The 18,446-nt window shown below is 39.2% G+C and overlaps 2 protein-coding genes across 6 annotated transcripts; both read left to right on the top strand.

The window, feature by feature from the left end:
• Nucleotides 1-987: 987 nt before the first annotated feature.
• On the top strand, nt 988-17,354 carry LOC108718503 (protein spinster homolog 1-like). 3 transcript variants are annotated; one of them, XM_041569791.1, is made up of 13 exons: nt 988-1,242; nt 2,661-2,845; nt 2,948-3,013; nt 3,144-3,280; nt 3,399-3,550; nt 3,648-3,717; nt 3,920-4,095; nt 4,182-4,334; nt 4,925-5,114; nt 5,429-5,494; nt 5,704-5,802; nt 5,978-6,162; nt 6,594-7,242. In XM_041569791.1, the coding sequence occupies exons 1-13, from the start codon at nt 1,214-1,216 to the stop codon at nt 6,703-6,705; spliced, it is 1,620 nt and encodes a 539-aa protein (XP_041425725.1). In that variant the 5' UTR covers nt 988-1,213; the 3' UTR covers nt 6,706-7,242. The 3 variants fall into 3 exon arrangements, 2 of the variants coding, with proteins under 2 accessions (XP_041425725.1, XP_041425724.1); XR_005962618.1 differs by lacking the exon at nt 988-1,242 and adding an exon at nt 17,296-17,354 and having other exon boundaries at nt 2,308-2,845; nt 6,594-6,887; XM_041569790.1 differs by lacking the exon at nt 988-1,242 and having other exon boundaries at nt 2,308-2,845.
• Nucleotides 11,643-17,332, top strand: LOC121395677 (protein spinster homolog 1-like). Of its 3 annotated transcripts, none has more exons than XM_041569789.1 (13): nt 11,643-11,731; nt 13,068-13,252; nt 13,356-13,421; nt 13,552-13,688; nt 13,807-13,958; nt 14,056-14,125; nt 14,328-14,503; nt 14,590-14,742; nt 15,333-15,522; nt 15,837-15,902; nt 16,112-16,210; nt 16,386-16,570; nt 17,002-17,332. In XM_041569789.1, exons 1-13 carry the CDS (start codon nt 11,703-11,705, stop codon nt 17,330-17,332), a joined length of 1,839 nt encoding a protein of 612 aa, XP_041425723.1. In that variant the 5' UTR covers nt 11,643-11,702. The 3 variants fall into 3 exon arrangements, with proteins under 3 accessions (XP_041425723.1, XP_041425722.1, XP_041425721.1); XM_041569788.1 differs by lacking the exon at nt 11,643-11,731 and adding an exon at nt 12,516-12,559; XM_041569787.1 differs by lacking the exon at nt 11,643-11,731 and having other exon boundaries at nt 12,713-13,252.
• Nucleotides 17,355-18,446: the final 1,092 nt, after the last annotated feature.

Raw genomic sequence — 18,446 nt, 5'->3', positions numbered from 1 at the left:
ACAGAGGCAAAGAGGAATTAATCTGGGACAATCAGTTATGTAAAATGTTCATTAATATAAAGCTCTCTTGGATTTTGTTTGTAAAGTTTTGGTCATTTTTTATGGCTAGGGGGAGAAATAATTTGTTTTGAAAATCAATCCCTAATAATTTTATTATTCAGGACATTTCTCAGGATCATTTTTTAATATGTACATACATCATCATTATTATTATTAACATGTATTTTTAGAACGCAATCATATTGCGCAGTGCTGTCAAATAAATGTGCTTATACAAAGAAATCACATGAATTACATAGATATAACAGAAGGAAGTATAGAGCACAAATAATGAGGGGCCCAGGACAGAGCCTTGAGAAACCACAACAGAAAGAGGTAGGGGAGAAGATGCTACTCCATAGTAGGAGACACTAAAGGAATGATTAGTGAGGTAAGAAGAGAACCAGGACAGGGCTGTGTCACGAATACCAAGTGAATGGAGGGACTGGAGGAGGAGAGGATGATCCACAGAGTCAAATGCAGTCGAGAAATTCTAATTAAAAAAGACCAACCAAAATTAAGTCAAAGTATATTTTTGGTCGAATAGGTCAGTTTTCAGTCGAATAGGTCCATATTTGGTCGAATTTCCCCAAAAAAACTTGGATTTTTCAAAGTCCACCAATTAGTTAAATTGGGTTGAAAAAAGACAAAGTCCATCAAGTTCAACCCCCCCAAATGAAAACCCAGCCCCATACACACACCCCTCTCTACTTTTAATTAAATTCTATATACCCATACCTATATTAACTATAGAGTTTAGTATCACAATAGCCTTTGATATTATGTCTGTCCAAGAAATTATCCAAGTCCCTCTTATAGTCATTAACTGAATCAGCATCACAACATCACCCGGCAGTGCATTCCACAACCTCACTGTCCTGACTGTGATGAACCCCCTACTCTGTTCCTTTAAATGAAACTTCTTTTCTTCTAGTCTGAAGGGGAGGCCTCTGGTACGTGATTCTCTTTATGGGTAAAAAGGTCCCCTGCTATTTGTCTATAATGTCCTCTAATGTACTTGTAAAGTCTAATCATGTCCCCTCGCAAGAGCCTTTTTTCCAGAGAAAACAGAAGACAGGGGCTGGAACCAATTCTAGGTCACTCCGTCAGCTGGGCCTTTTAATGGATTGGCACGAGATTCACCCTTTTTTTTAATAACATCTTTTATATTAGAATGGCTTTTCGCTCATTTGCCAACAAAGGGTAAGACTATTCAACTTCTCACATAAAGTATTTATGCATTATAACTAGACTTGTGCTTTATGTGTTAGAATTATTATTGGCAAAGTGCTAACTCAGCAACTAGTTGCTATGGTAGTGTTACATTGTGATGTCATAATGTCAGTGACCTACTTATTACAATAATTATTGGTAAAGTGCCAACTCAGCAATTGGTTGCTATGGCAGCATTACATTGTGATGTCATTTCAGTTGGTGATGTCATAATGTCAGTGACCTACTTTAGTCAGTGCCAACAAGACTACTGGTCATTTCAGGATTTTTACTGCTGGACGAAACACCAGCAGTGAATTTTCTGAAATTATTTTTTTCTTAATAACATCTTTTATATTAGAATGCCGTTTCGCTCATTTTCCAACAAAGGGTAAGAATATTCAACTTCTCATATATAGGGGTATATTTATCAAAGAGTGAAGTTAAAGTTCGCCACAGTCTGCTAGAGTGAAATTCTGCCACTCTCCATTCATTTCTATGGGATTTTTAAAGGCGTATTAAAGGGTGAAAGTAAAAGTTCACCCTTTAATGAATAAGCTTTTAAAAAATCCCATAGAAATGAATAGAGAGAGGCGGTATTTCATAAATATACCACATAGAGTATTTATGCACTATAACTAAGCCTGTGTTTTATGTATTATTATTGGCAAAGTGCCAAGGCAGCAAATAGTTGCTATGGCAACATTGCATCATATGATGTCATATGAGTCGGTGATGTCATAATGTCAGTGACCTACTTTAGTCAGTGCCAACAAGACTACTGGTCATTTCAGGATTTTTACTGCTGGACGAAACACCAGCAGGGAATTTTCTGAAATTATTTTTTTCTTAATAACATCTTTTATATCAGAATGGCTTTTGGCTCATTTGCCAACAAAGGGTAAGACTATTCAACTTCTCATATAAAGTATTTATGCATTATAACTAGACTTGTGCTTTATGTGTTAGAATTATTATTGGCAAAGTGCCAACTCAGCAGCTGGTTGCTATGGTAGCGTTACATTGTGATGTCATTTCAGTTGGTGATGTCATAATGTCAGTGACCTACTTAAGTCAGTGCCAACAAGACAACTGGTCATTTCAGGATTTTCACTAGTGGACTAAACACCAGCAGTGAATTTTCTGAAATTATTTATTTTTTAATAACATCTTTTTTATTAGAATGGCGTTTCACTCATTTGCCAACAAAGGGTAAGAATCTTTAACTTGTGGGTAGTATTTCAAGAAGGTGCATCTGTTGGTATAATGTGGCTGCTCTCTGACATCACGTTCATACAAAATCATTTTGTGAGAGCGCATCTACATTGTATTCTGATTTATCTGTTGAGACTCACCAAATGCAAAATTAAACAATTAAATTGTCATTTCTCTTGTGATTTTAATTGTAGAAATATCAACTTCTTCAGAAAACTTTGCATTAGATCAAAACAGGCATGTGATCCTGTCCCGGTCGACATAGAGAAAGGGGAAAAAGAGAGAAGGGCACCGTGTACACTCCTCTGTGCGAAGGCTACGCTGGCCATCCTTCTCCTGATCAAATTCGTCCATTACGTGGACACATATCTAGCTGAAGGTAAGACAGGGGCTGGAAGGAAGAAATACATTTTCTGAAGGTAACAGAACCACTTCACTACCTGTACTAACGTGTCCATATGGTACTTTGTTCCTCTTACAGGTGTTATGCCGTTGATTGAAGCAGAATATGAACTCTCCATTGACAAAGTTGCGAGAGTAGAAACAGGTACGGTCACATTCCTTGGACTTTCTCTCTTATGGATATACTTATCATTCCCTCTTTCTATCTGTCTCTTTTAGCCAGTCGTGGGCTTGGTCCATGTCTGAAGCTCACAATATTCTCCCTCTTCCTTCAGGTTTTGCTATTGTTTTTGCCTTGGTCAATCCATTCTTTGGACATCTATCAGATCAGATCAGCCGGTGGACCCTCATGTGTCTGGGAGTAACGTTTTGGACTCTGTTTGTCGCGAGCTGTTCCGTAATTCCCCAGGAGGTAAGAGTCGATGTATCGGATGGTCAATGAGATTTCACTCAGCGTATAACCTGTACTCAGTAGTATTAATTCTTCATGAATCCTAACTTATAAAAATTTGTACCCTCTTATCCTTTAGTGGGGTTGGACCATCCCTTTTATACGGTGTGCTGTGGCCGCAATAGAAAGTTTTTTTGCAGGCATTTCCCTGACCCTGATTGATGACCTGTTCCCACCTGAAAAGCGACGAGGGACTTTATTCAAGTTTAACAATTTCAGCTATATAATGGGGTAAGCTGCAAGTTGTACCTGGATTCCTGCTACATTCCTGTTGGTTTGTGTGTGGATTCTGTTATATTAACCCTGAATCTCCTCGGTTCTGTTACAGTGCCTTAGGGATCGTTGTGGGAGCAATTGTGCCAAGCTACTTAGGCTCAAACTGGCGTTTTGCACTGCAGGTAAGGAAAATTCAACCGGGTACCATTAATTATATTGGGGTGACGGGAAGATACAATTGAATATTGGCTAAACATTAAGAGACAAATAAAACAGTGGTTGTTGTGAGATATTAGCCTTTTATTATCAGTTTAGTTGATTGGATACTGTACATGAAAAGAGATACATGGCTGGCTACTTAACTGCTGTTTTCTTTGGACACAGCTAGTTGCAGTCGCTGGATTAGCGTGCCTAGTGCTGCTAATCTGTGTGAAGAAGGAACCACCTAGATACTATACCGAGGACCACAGTGATGACCCTCAGATGCAGATCCTCAGTTTCCAATATATTTGGAAGTTGACCTCCTCCTTCTTCAAAAATCTGAGGATTTTATCTAAAACGTGAGTATTATTTATGATAAATAACAATCAAATGGAAAATTGCAGAAGATGTATAAATATTACTAATCCCTCTCCTCCACTTTCAGACGGAGCTTTGTTTTTCTCACCTTGGCTTCATGGTCCGTGAATTTCATTAATGAAGCCATGTTTGCCGTTGTTCCTGATTTCCTGAACCGAACCAGGGCCGTGACAAGCAGTTCGTTTCCCTGTCTGTTGCCAGATTGTTACTACAGCGACTTGTGAGTCTCCAGAACTTGTGCATATTTAGGGGCAGGTTTATCGAGGGTCGAATTTAGAGTTCATGGGAGTTTTATTAAACTCCCATAAACTCCCAAGAACTCAAAATTCGACCCGCAAACTCAAATTGAATTCAAATCGAATCGTTTTGAATCGAATCTAATTCGATTCACGTTTTTTCTCCAAAAGCAACTCCATTTTCAGGAAGGCTGCAAACAACTCCAAATTTATCCCAGGACCTTCCCCATAGGTTAAAACAGCAATTCAGCAGGTTTAAGGTGGCAAATAGTCGAATTCAAAGTATTAAAGGGCCAGTACATAATGCATTTCTATAATCAAATTCGAATTTTTAACTATTCCCTAGTCAAATTTCACTTCGACCCTTGATAAATCTGCCCCTAAATGTGTGTTTACCAGTCCCATTATGAACAAGCCTTGCTATGGTTTAGCAGATAGCCTTTAGCAGGTGCACTGTATTGTTTAGGATGTATATTAAATTGTTTCAGTTCAGGATCTGAGAAGTTATTATTAGAGGTACATTATACAGTTTGAACAATATAATAAACATTCTTGTCTCTTTGTCTCCTTCTAGTATGTTCTATGGTTTGATTAAATACGCGGCTGACATCGTGGGGATACAAATAGGAATGGTGATCATCACTCGGTGGTTCAAGATGTATCCATCCGCTGATCGACTGGTATCCGGTTTAGGACTTATGGCCTCTGGATGTTTCATTTGCATCTTCTTTTTCACTGTACAAAGCAGCTTTACCCTTGCCTATGTGAGTTATATCCATTGGATTTAAGACACAATAATGTTTTTACTCCCAACATCGAGGGATGTTGAGATTGAGAGAAGGTGATGTCATGAAGCTAATTAACCTAAATTAGAAATAGATTATTTTTATGGCCCCAGTTCTACATGAATGGTTTAAAATATTACTAACGCTCAAGGATAAGTTAACAAAAGTGATTTAAGAGCCAACCTTAGAGATAACATCAACATTGGCGCCAATAATTGTATTAAATGATTATTCCATTTAGATGTGGGTTCATTTTATTTTTTTATCTCACCACCCTATACTCTCTCCTACAGGGGTCCGTCTTTGTAGGTGGCGTTCTACTGAATATAAACCAGGCTGTAGCTACTGACATGATACTGGTAAATATATCTCTTGAACAACTTTTTCCTTTCATACCCACAGACAGAATCATATGAACTAGTGTTTGGGTCCTAAACATCGGGTTTATATGCTTTTTTATTGATAACATAACCCCATGTTGGACACCAATAAGCGCAAGATATGATATCAAATAATAATAATGGCAGTGACCTCTTCCCTGATAAACCCTTCTTTTCTCTCTTGCCAGTCGGTAGTAATGCCAAATTCCCGTGGCACAGCAATAGCCTTGCAGTCTATTATAGCACAGTTAGGAGGAGGGGTATTTGCCCCATTTATCATTCAGAAGGTAAGTGCATTTGATTCCCCTTAAGATTTTAAACTCTAGCAAACCCAACCTTTTAGCTTTATATCTGAGCCACTGTAAATGGTTTGTTATCATGGTGTCTCTCTGCTGTGCAGTCCTGTGTAATATGTTACCACTTTGTAAACATGCAACAATTAACTTCTATGTCTTTTATCAGATTTCTGATGCGATCCAGATGTGGCAACCAGAAACCAGCCCAATGCACTGCTTGCAATATGCCTTGATAATATTGACAATTCTGGCATTGATTGGAGGATGCTTCTTCCTCTGTACAAACTTTTGTATTGAAGAGGATCGGAAAGTAGTTGAACAGGCCCGCGCCCCAAGCCCACCACCTGAATTGTGAGTACACAGTATAGGTTAATTAATGCACAATGGATTATAGGAAATAGGAATGAGATTTGTATGACGTATAGATGACAATGTAGAGACTGGAAGGCAGTGTTTGGCAGTATAAGTTCCATGAAGGATACCATGAAGGTAGCAGAGGGTGATTGGTAGTAAAAAGGGTTGTTTAAGTTGGGGTCTGTGTGGAGCTATTCCTGTCAACTACCTCAAATTTCCCAATCAAAAAGTTGTCTATCACTATAAAAAAATAGAGGAGCTTATTGAGGATAAGCAGAAGAATGGGAATATTGGGTTATGCCAACACCAGCAAAAATGCATGACTTGGAGTGTTTGTAGCTAAATATACAGAGGTAGAGGTACAGGATGGCAGTATAAATCTCAAAGATTTTACTTTTCGCTTCTTTATTTTTCCACTGACAACTCAGGAACCTACAGGACATACTGGTGTACGACTCTGAAGATCCTGGATATGCTGCTCAGCCTTCTCTAGAATTGGCTCCTGAGTCTCCAGATCCTGCTCCAGAACTACCTGCTTAGCCTGCAGATCTTGATACATGCCGGTTCTGCTGCTTTCCGTTTCTAGGACTGGCTCCTAAGCTTTCAAATCCTTCTCCAGAGATACCTGCTCAGCCTCCAGATCCTTCTGTAGGACTGGCTCCTGAGGCTCCAGATCCTGCTCCAGAACTACCTGCTGAGCCTCCAGATCCTGATACATGCAGGTCCTGCTCCTGAGTTTCCAGATCCTGCTTCGGAGATGCCTGCTCATCCTCCAGGAGGAGAAAACTATAGACAGGGAGAATACCTGAACATATAGCATAGGAACCAGGACTGTAACTGGAGTTAACCACACACTAGGAAGTGGGCATGGTGGAAGCCCAGGGGGATACCCATACACAACTGGAGATGACATAGTGATATTGCAGGTTTAATGGCAACAGAAGATGATAACAGGAACAGTCAAAAATCGAAAACAAGGTCAAGCCAAGGTCGTTATCAGGAAATCCAGGAGGGCAAGGAATGCTGGAACAAGAACACTGGATAAATAAATAAAGCATTCATTGCACAGATACGTCATTTATGTTTTTTGTCAATCATTTTAAGGAACAGCAACACCAAAAAATGAAAGTGTTTTAAAGGAATGTCAATATAGTATACTGTTGCCCTGCACTGGTAAAACTGGTGTGTTTGCTTCAGAAACACCACTATAGTTGATATAAACAAGCTGCTGTGTAGCCATGGGGGCAGCCATTCAAGCACAGGATACACAGTAGATAATAGATAAGTACTACTATAGTTGATATAAAGAAGCTGCTGTGTAGCCATGGGGACAGCCATTCAGACACAGGATATACAGTAGATAACAGATAAGTACTACTATAATTTATATAAACAAGCTGCTGTGTAGCTATGGGGGCAGCCATTAAAGCACAGGATACACAGTAGATAACAGACTAAAGATTCTGAAGAATCCTATTGCATACTACAGGGCTTATCTGCTATCTGTTGTGCACCTTCTGCCTTTTCTCCTTTTTCAGCTTTGAATGGCTGACCTCATGGCTACATATCAGCTTGTTTGTATAAAGTATAGTTGTGTTTCTGAAGCACCTGTCCTTAGCCCTTAGATTGATACTTAGTGGAGCTATTGGGGGACGAGGGCTGTATGGAAATATGGAGACTGTATAAAGGTATTGGGAGGCTGAATAAATCTGGGCAGTGGTACGGAGCCTGTAAGGACGTAGGGTAGAATTGTGCATTGGTGGGGGGTGTAGAGTAACATAAATGTAGTTGCACAGGGGTTTTGGAGAAATAGAAGGGGTAAAACAAAGTATAGTAGCAGGCTCAGACTGGCAATCTGTAGAAAGTCACTATTTAGTGGGCTGGTGTTTGGGCCTTTATGTACTTGTAAAGCCAATTTTGACTCCAAGTCCAGACCTATATAGTTGGTTCATTCAGGTACATGGAGGGTTGTCTATTAGTAAAAGATGGGAAGTATTGATGTATGGGGAGAGGGAAACAAGGAAGTATGTTGCTTGTGTAGTAGTATAATAGAAGGGTGAAAGAGTGAAGTGTGGGACATGCAGTCATACAGAATGGGAAATATGGGTTAATGGCGGCTGTGTAAAAGTACAGGATGGGAAAAGCAAATGTATGGGGGTTTTTTGTAGCTACAGAAGGAGCAATGTCGTGTTGTTGAGGTAAAGGAGTGTGTAAATATAAAGACACTGGGGTAACAATGGACACAAGAATTATGTCCTATAATGAGTACAGCGTTTACTAACAAGATACCATTTTATATAACAATATTCCATCTGTGCCATGCTAGAATAAAAGGCAGAAAAGCACATTCATAAATAAACTAAAGAAAAAAAATGCAATTCTTTTATTGATTTCAGGAGCTCAAAAATCATACAACCAGTTCTTAAACTGAACATGTCTAAAATTCCCTTTAATTTGTTCTGCATCTTATGTTCAAGTACCACTTCCCATTCTCCTGCATTCAGCCTTTGCTGAACCATTTCAGGCATCTTTTTATGTAGCCACCCTGTCATCACTCCTTCACTCCGTCAGCTTGGCCTTCTAATGGATTGGCACGAGATTCACCCTTTTAGTGTAAATTAGGCTACTAGCCCTAAACAGCTACTTGCATGCAGTACATCCACTCTAAGAGTCAATGTCCATAGGGGCATTTATTAGGGCACATCTATTACCCCTGTTGCCAAGCTGCATGTGGCTCATTTCAAGCTGAAGAGCTATTAAAGGAAAACTAAACCCATTTTGCAAACATAGGGTCTGTGGCACAGGAACCCCTCCAGAATTGTTGCAACCTCAATCCCTTAAACAGCCCTGCCCCATACAAGTCTATACACCAGGTAGAGTTGAGCAGTGGGTTTAAAGACCCCATGTTCAGCCACTTCACCTCCCTGACAGTATCACTAAAAAGTATGTACTTTATAAGCTGATCTAGTCCTGACTTCTAGTGCCCATGCTCCTGCTTGTTGATCATGCAAAGGAGCAGCAGTGCTGGTAAATAGTGATGGGCGAAATGTTTCACCAGGATTTGCCATGAAAAACACCCATAGACTGTAATGTATAGTAAAAAAAGGCATGTGGTTTGGAAAATGTTATGCCAAAAAAGGCCTATTGATTTTTCACGTATTTTCTGTAAAGCGAAATGGTTCTCCCATCACTAGTGGTGAGTCTTAGCAGGGGGACACAATGCCAACAGAGAGCTTAAAGAGATTCTGTCATGGGGGGAAAAAAATTCAAAACATATCAGTTAATAGTTCTTCTCCAGCAGAATTCTGCACTGAAATCCATACAGATTTTTTTATTTAATTTTGAAATCTGACATGGGGCTAGACATATTGTCAGTTTCCCAGCTGCCCCCAGTCATGTGACTTGTGCTCCGATAAACTTCAGTCACTCTTTACTGCTGTACTGCAAGTTAGAGTGATATCACCCCTCCCCCCCCCAGCTGCCTAACAACAGAACAATGGGAAGGTAACCAGATAGCAGCTCCCTAACACAAGATAACAGCTGCCTGATAGATATAAGAACAGCACTCAATAGTAAAATCCAGGTCCCACTGAGACACATTCAGTTATATTGAGTAGGAGAAACAACAGCCTGCCAGAAAGCAGTTCCATCTTAAAGTGCTGTCTCTTTCTGAAAGCACATGACCAGGCAAAATGACCTGAGATGCACCTACACACCAATATTACAACTAAATACACTTGCTGGTTCAGGAATGACATTTTATATTGTAGAGTGAATTATTTGCAGTGTAAACTGTGTCATTTAGAAATAAAAATCACACCCTAAAATCATGTCAGAATCCGTATAAAAAAGCAAACACCTTGTGCTGCTTATAACGGGGCCACTCATATTGCAGTCTCCATAAACTACATTGTGACCAGGAGTTTCAATAAAATGTTTTTTGTTCAGTTCATGGTCTTGTTTCTTCCTTTATATGTGATGTTCATATTTAGGGATGCCGTAGGCTCTGTATATGTCTCATACAACAAATAGAGTAAGAGACAATGCAGTTAGGGTTAGAATGGAGACCAACTGCAAAGTGGCTCTACCCTCCTGTAATAGAGTAAAGTTGTATTTAGAGCAGCGATGCAATGGCTAGAAACACAAATGGGTTCCCTGATAAAAGATTATGTTCCCCCAAAAAATACGGGTGCTTGTGTGTATATTCTGTCACTTTTTTATATTTACTGAAACTGTAATTTCTTTAAAGCTTTTAAAGTTATTTATCAAATGTAAATAGTCCTATAGTCCAACCTTGGGTGCGGGTCACAGTTTGTCATGTACAAAACTACATACGACACACAGGGGCCCATTTACTAAAGGTCGAAGTGAATTTTCGAATTCAAAAACTTCAAATTTCGAAGTAATTTTTGGGTACTTCGACCATCGAATAGGCCAAAATTAGATACGAATTGAAAATACTTCACAAATTCAACCATTCGAAAATCAAAGTAATTTCTCTTTAAAAAAACGTTGACACTTCACCACCTTAAACCTGCCGAATTTCTGTTTAGCCTATGGGGGACCTGCTAGAACCTCTCTGAGTATTTGGCTACGTTTTTAGTCGAAGATTTTTTTTCTGCGATCCTTCGAATCCTTCGATTTTTACTTTGCTCGAAAACGCCTGTTTTCGATCGAAAAAATACTTTGACTATGGAAGTATCAAATTCGATGGTCGAATTTCGAAGTTTTTTAACTTCGAAATTCGACCCTTAGTAAATGTGCCCTATATTATCCAAGCATGTTAATTGCTAACTCTGAATACATATATTTATATATTTATCAACGTTTGCCCCATTTGTCCTCTTTCAGGTTTATTAGGAATAATTTGGGGAAGTGCTAGTGTATCTGATGAGAATGACCAAACACAGCATTGTGTATCAAGAATCATCACCTTAACTCGTAGCCGAAATAAAAAAAAAATATAAACATACAAAACAGAATTGACAAAACTGCTATCAGATTTTTTTAACCATATCCCAATTTCATTTTACATTTTTCTGAAAAACGAGTGTCATTTTTAAACTTTAGACTTGGATAGTTGCGGGAGATACCTTTGTGTAGAAGAAGTTGTATATGTCATGTGACCATATATGGCCATAAATAGATTTTCACTACTGGACTAAACACCAGCAGTGAATTTTCTGAAATTATTTTTTTCTTAATAACATCTTTTATATTAGAATGGCGTTTCGCTCATTTTCCAGCAAAGGGTAAGAATATTCAACTTCTTCTCATGTAGAGTATTTATGCATTATAACTAGGCTTGTGCCTTATGTGTTATAATTATTATTGGCAAAGTGCCAAGGCAGCAATTGGTTGCTATGGCAGCATTTCATTGTGATGTCATTTCAGTTGGTGATGTCATAATGTCAGTGACCTACTTTAGTCAGTGCCAACAAGACTACTGGTCATTTCAGGATTTTCACTACTGGACGAAACACCAGCAGTGAATTTTCTGAAATTATTTATTTTTTTATAACATCTTTTTTATTAGAATGACATTTCGCTCTTTTAACAACAAAGGGTAAGAATCTTTAACTTCTTCTCATATAGAGTATTTATGCATTATAACTAGGCTTGTGCTTTATGTGTTATAATTATTATTGGCAAAGTGCCAAGGCAGCAATTGGTTGCTATGGCAGCATTACATTGTGATGTCATTTCAGTTGGTGATGTCATAATGTCAGTGACCTACTTTAGTCAGTGCCAACAAGACTACTGGTCATTTCAGGATTTTTACTGCTGGACGAAACACCAGCAGTGAATTTTCTGAAATTATTGTTTTCTTAATAACATCTTTTATATCAGAATGGTGTTTCACTCGTTTTCCAACAAAGGGTAAGAATATTCAACTTCTCATATATAGGGGTATATTTATCAAAGAGTGAAGTTAAAGTTCGCCACAGTCTGCTAGAGTGAAATTCTGCCACTCTCCATTCATTTCTATGGGTTTTTTAAAGGCGTATTAAACAAAGGGTGAAAGTAAAAGTTCACCCTTGAATGAATAAGCTTTTAAAAAATCCCATAGAAATGAATAGAGAGAGGCGGTATTTCATAAATATACCACATAGAGTATTTATGCACTATAACTAAGCCTGTGTTTTATGTATTATTATTGGCAAAGTGCCAAGGCAGCAAATAGTTGCTATGGCAACATTGCATCATATGATGTCATATGAGTCGGTGATGTCCTAATGTCAGTGACCTACTTTAGTCAGTGCCAACAAGACTACTGGTCATTTCAGGATTTTTACTGCTGGACGAAACACCAGCAGTGAATTTTCTGAAATTATTTTTTTCTTAATAACATCTTTTATATCAGAATGGCTTTTCGCTCATTTGCCAACAAAGGGTAAGACTATTCAACTTCTCATATAAAGTATTTATGCATTATAACTAGACTTGTGCTTTATGTGTTAGAATTATTATTGGCAAAGTGCCAACTCAGCAACTGGTTGCTATGGTAGCGTTACATTGTGATGTCATTTCAGTTGGTGATGTCATAATGTCAGTGACCTACTTAAGTCAGTGCCAACAAGACAACTGGTCATTTCAGGATTTTCACTAGTGGACTAAACACCAGCAGTGAATTTTCTGAAATTATTTATTTTTTAATAACATCTTTTTTATTAGAATGGCGTTTCACTCATTTGCCAACAAAGGGTAAGAATCTTTAACTTGTGGGTAGTATTTCAAGAAGGTGCATCTGTTGGTATAATGTGGCTGCTCTCTGACATCACGTTCATACAAAATCATTTTGTGAGAGCGCATCTACATTGTATTCTGATTTATCTGTTGAGACTCACCAAATGCAAAATTAAACAATTAAATTGTCATTTCTCTTGTGATTTTAATTGTAGAAATATCAACTTCTTCAGAAAACTTTGCATTAGATCAAAACAGGCATGTGATCCTGTCCCGGTCGACATAGAGAAAGGGGAAAAAGAGAGAAGGGCACCGTGTACACTCCTCTGTGCGAAGGCTACGCTGGCCATCCTTCTCCTGATCAAATTCGTCCATTACGTGGACACATATCTAGCTGAAGGTAAGACAGGGGCTGGAAGGAAGAAATACATTTTCTGAAGGTAACAGAACCACTTCACTACCTGTACTAACGTGTCCATATGGTACTTTTGTTCCTCTTACAGGTGTTATGCCGTTGATTGAAGCAGAATATGAACTCTCCATTGACAAAGTTGCGAGAGTAGAAACAGGTAAGGTCACATTCCTTGGACTTTCTCTCTTATGGATATACTTATCATTCCCTCTTTCTATCTGTCTCTTTTAGCCAGTTGTGGGCTTGGTCCATGTCTGAAGCTCACAATATTCTCCCTCTTCCTTCAGGTTTTGCTATTGTTTTTGCCTTGGTCAATCCATTCTTTGGACATCTATCAGATCAGATCAGCCGGTGGACCCTCATGTGTCTGGGAGTAACGTATTGGACTCTGTTTGTCGCGAGCTGTTCCGTAATTCCCCAGGAGGTAAGAGTCGATGTATCGGATGGTCAATGAGATTTCACTCAGCGTATAACCTGTACTCAGTAGTATTAATTCTTCATGAATCCTAACTTATAAAAATTTGTACCCTCTTATCCTTTAGTGGGGTTGGACCATCCCTTTTATACGGTGTGCTGTGGCCGCAATAGAAAGTTTTTTTGCAGGCATTTCCCTGACCCTGATTGATGACCTGTTCCCACCTGAAAAGCGACGAGGGACTTTAATCAAGTTTAACAATTTCAGCTATATAATGGGGTAAGCTGCAAGTTGTACCTGGATTCCTGCTACATTCCTGTTGGTTTGTGTGTGGATTCTGTTATATTAACCCTGAATCTCCTTGGTTCTGTTACAGTGCCTTAGGGATCGTTGTGGGAGCAATTGTGCCAAGCTACTTAGGCTCAAACTGGCGTTTTGCACTGCAGGTAAGGAAAATTCAACCGGGTACCATTAATTATATTGGGGTGACGGGAAGATACAATTGAATATAGGCTAAACATGAAGAGACAAATAAAACAGTGGTTGTTGTGAGATATTAGCCTTTTATTATCAGTTTAGTTGATTGGATACTGTACATGAAAAGAGATACATGGCTGGCTAATTAACTGCTGTTTTCTTTGGACACAGCTAGTTGCAGTCGCTGGATTAGCGTGCCTAGTGCTGCTAATCTGTGTGAAGAAGGAACCACCTAGATACTATACCGAGGACCACAGTGATGACCCTCAGATGCAGATCCTCAGTTTCCAATATATTTGGAAGTTGACCTCCTCCTTCTTCAAAAATCTGAGGATTTTATCTAAAACGTGAGTATTATTTATGATAAATAACAATCAAATGGAAAATTGCAGAAGATGTATAAATATTACTAATCCCTCTCCTCCACTTTCAGACGGAGCTTTGTTTTTCTCACCTTGGCTTCATGGTCCGTGAATTTCATTAATGAAGCCATGTTTGCCGTTGTTCCTGATTTCCTGAACCGAACCAGGGCCGTGACAAGCAGTTCGTTTCCCTGTCTGTTGCCAGATTGTTACTACAGCGACTTGTGAGTCTCCAGAACTTGTGCATATTTAGGGGCAGGTTTATCAAGGGTCGAATTTAGAGTTCATGGGAGTTTTATTAAACTCCCATAAACTCCCAAGAACTCAAAATTCGACCCGCAAACTCAAATTGAATTCAAATCGAATCGTTTTGAATCGAATCTAATTCGATTCACGTTTTTTCTCCAAAAGCAACTCCATTTTCAGGAAGGCTGCAAACAACTCCAAATTTATCCCAGGACCTTCCCCATAGGTTAAAACAGCAATTCAGCAGGTTTAAGGTGGCAAATAGTCGAATTCAAAGTATTAAAGGGCCAGTACATGATACATTTCTATAATCAAATTCGAATTTTTAACTATTCCCTAGTCAAATTTCACTTCGACCCTTGATAAATCTGCCCCTAAATGTGTGTTTACCAGTCCCATTATGAACAAGCCTTGCTATGGTTTAGCAGATAGCCTTTAGCAGGTGCACTGTATTGTTTAGGATGTATATTAAATTGTTTCAGTTCAGGATCTGAGAAGTTATTATTAGGGGTACATTATACAGTTTGAACAATATAATAAACATTCTTGTCTCTTTGTCTCCTTCTAGTATGTTCTATGGTTTGATTAAATACGCGGCTGACATCGTGGGGATACAAATAGGAATGGTGATCATCACTCGGTGGTTCAAGATGTATCCATCCGCTGATCGACTGGTATCCGGTTTAGGACTTATGGCCTCTGGATGTTTCATTTGCATCTTCTTTTTCACTGTACAAAGCAGCTTTACCCTTGCCTATGTGAGTTATATCCATTGGATTTAAGACACAATAATGTTTTTACTCCCAACATCGAGGGATGTTGAGATTGAGAGAAGGTGATAGCATGAAGCTAATTAACCTAGATTAGAAATAGATTATTTTTATCGCCCCAGTTCTACATGAATGGTTTAAAATATTACTAACGCTCAAGGATAAGTTAACAAAAGTGATTTAAGAGCCAACCTTAGAGATAACGTCAACATTGGCGCCAATAATTGTATTAAATGATAATTCCATTTAGATGTGGGTTCATTTTATTTTTTTATCTCACCACCCTATACTCTCTCCTACAGGGGTCCGTCTTTGTAGGTGGCGTTCTACTGAATATAAACCAGGCTGTAGCTACTGACATGATACTGGTAAATATATCTCTTGAAGAACTTTTTCCTTTCATACCCACAGACAGAATCATATGAACTAGTGTTTGGGTCCTAAACATCGGGTTTATATGCTTTTTTATTGATAACATAACCCCATGTTGGACACCAATAAGCGCAAGATATGATATCAAATAATAATAATGGCAGTGACCTCTTCCCTGATAAACCCTTCTTTTCTCTCTTGCCAGTCGGTAGTAATGCCAAATTCCCGTGGCACAGCAATAGCCTTGCAGTCTATTATAGCACAGTTAGCAGGAGGGGTATGTGCCCCATTTATCATTCAGAAGGTAAGTGCATTTGATTCCCCTTAAGATTTTAAACTCTAGCAAACCCAACCTTTTAGCTTTATATCTGAGCCACTGTAAATGGTTTGTTATCATGGTGTCTCTCTGCTGTGCAGTCCTGTGTAATATGTTACGACTTTATAAACATGCAACAATTAACTTCTATGTCTTTTATCAGATTTCTGATGCGATCCAGATGTGGCAACCAGAAACCAGCCCAATGCACTGCTTGCAATATGCCTTGATAATATTGGCAATTCTGGCATTGATTGGAGGATGCTTCTTCCTCTGTACAAACTTTTGTATTGAAGAGGATCGGAAAGTAGTTGAACAGGCCCGCGCCCCAAGCCCACCACCTGAATTGTGAGTACACAGTATAGGTTAATTAATGCACAATGGATTATAGGAAATAGGAATGAGATTTGTATGACGTATAGATGACAATGTAGAGACTGGAAGGCAGTGTTTGGCAGTATAAGTTCCATGAAGGATACCATGAAGGTAGCAGAGGGTGATTGGTAGTAAAAAGGGTTGTTTAAGTTGGGGTCTGTGTGGAGCTATTCCTGTCAACTACCTCAAATTTCCCAATCAAAAAGTTGTCTATCACTATAAAAAAATAGAGGAGCTTATTGAGGATAAGCAGAAGAATGGGAATATTGGGTTATGCCAACACCAGCAAAAATGCATGACTTGGAGTGTTTGTAGCTAAATATACAGAGGTAGAGGTACAGGATGGAAGTATAAATCTCAAAGATTTTACTTTTCGCTTCTTTATTTTTCCACTGACAACTCAGGAACCTACAGGACATACTGGTGTACGACTCTGAAGATCCTGGATATGCTGCTCAGCCTTCTCTAGAATTGGCTCCTGAGTCTCCAGATCCTGCTCCAGAACTACCTGCTCAGCCTGCAGATCTTGATACATGCCGGTTCTGCTGCTTTCCGTTTCTAGGACTGGCTCCTAAGCTTTCAAATCCTTCTCCAGAGATACCTGCTCAGCCTCCAGATCCTTCTGTAGGACTGGCTCCCGAGGCTCCAGATCCTGCTCCAGAACTACCTGCTGAGCCTCCAGATCCTGATACATGCAGGTCCTGCTGCTTTCCCTTTCCTAGGACTGGCTCCTGAGTTTCCAGATCCTGCTTCGGAGATGCCTGCTCATCCTCCAGGAGGAGAAAACTATAGACAGGGAGAATACCTGAACATATAGCATAGGAACCAGGACTGTAACTGGAGTTAACCACACACTAGGAAGTGGGCATGGTGGAAGCCCAGGGGGATACCCATACACAACTGGAGATGACATAGTGATATTGCAGGTTTAATGGCAACAGAAGATAATAACAGGAACAGGCAAAAATCGAAAACAAGGTCAAGCCAAGGTCGTTACCATTAAATCCAGGAGGGCAAGGAATGCTGGAACAAGAACACTGGATAAATAAATAAAGCATTCATTGCACAGATACGTCATTTATGTTTTTTGTCAATCATTTTAAGGAACAGCAACACCAAAAAATGAAAGTGTTTTAAAGGAATGTCAATATAGTATACTGTTGCCCTGCACTGGTAAAACTGGTGTGTTTGCTTCAGAAACACCACTATAGTTGATATAAACAAGCTGCTGTGTAGCCATGGGGGCAGCCATTCAAGGACAGGATACACAGTAGATAATAGATAAGTACTACTATAGTTGATATAAAGAAGCTGCTGTGTAGCCATGGGGACAGCCATTCAGACACAGGATATACAGTAGATAACAGATAAGTACTACTATAATTTATATAAACAAGCTGCTGTGTAGCTATGGGGGCAGCCATTAAAGCACAGGATACACAGTAGATAACAGACTAAAGATTCTGAAGAATCCTATTGCATACTACAGGGCTTATCTGCTATCTGTTGTGCACCTTCTGCCTTTTCTCCTTTTTCAGCTTTGAATGGCTGACCTCATGGCTACATATCAGCTTGTTTGTATAAAGTATAGTTGTGTTTCTGAAGCACCTGTCCTTAGCCCTTAGATTGATACTTAGTGGAGCTATTGGGGGACGAGGGCTGTATGGAAATATGGAGACTGTATAAAGGTATTGGGAGGCTGAATAAATCTGGGCAGTGGTACGGAGCCTGTAAGGACGTAGGGTAGAATTGTGCATTGGTGGGGGGTGTAGAGTAACATAAATGTAGTTGCACAGGGGTTTTGGAGAAATAGAAGGGGTAAAACAAAGTATAGTAGCAGGCTCAGACT

The sequence above is a fragment of the Xenopus laevis genome, chromosome 7L, assembly GCF_017654675.1.
Source record: "Xenopus laevis strain J_2021 chromosome 7L, Xenopus_laevis_v10.1, whole genome shotgun sequence".
Classification (NCBI taxonomy): domain Eukaryota; kingdom Metazoa; phylum Chordata; class Amphibia; order Anura; family Pipidae; genus Xenopus; species Xenopus laevis.
The sequence above is the reverse complement of the archived record's forward strand: the minus strand, read 5'-3'. Positions and strand labels throughout refer to the sequence as shown.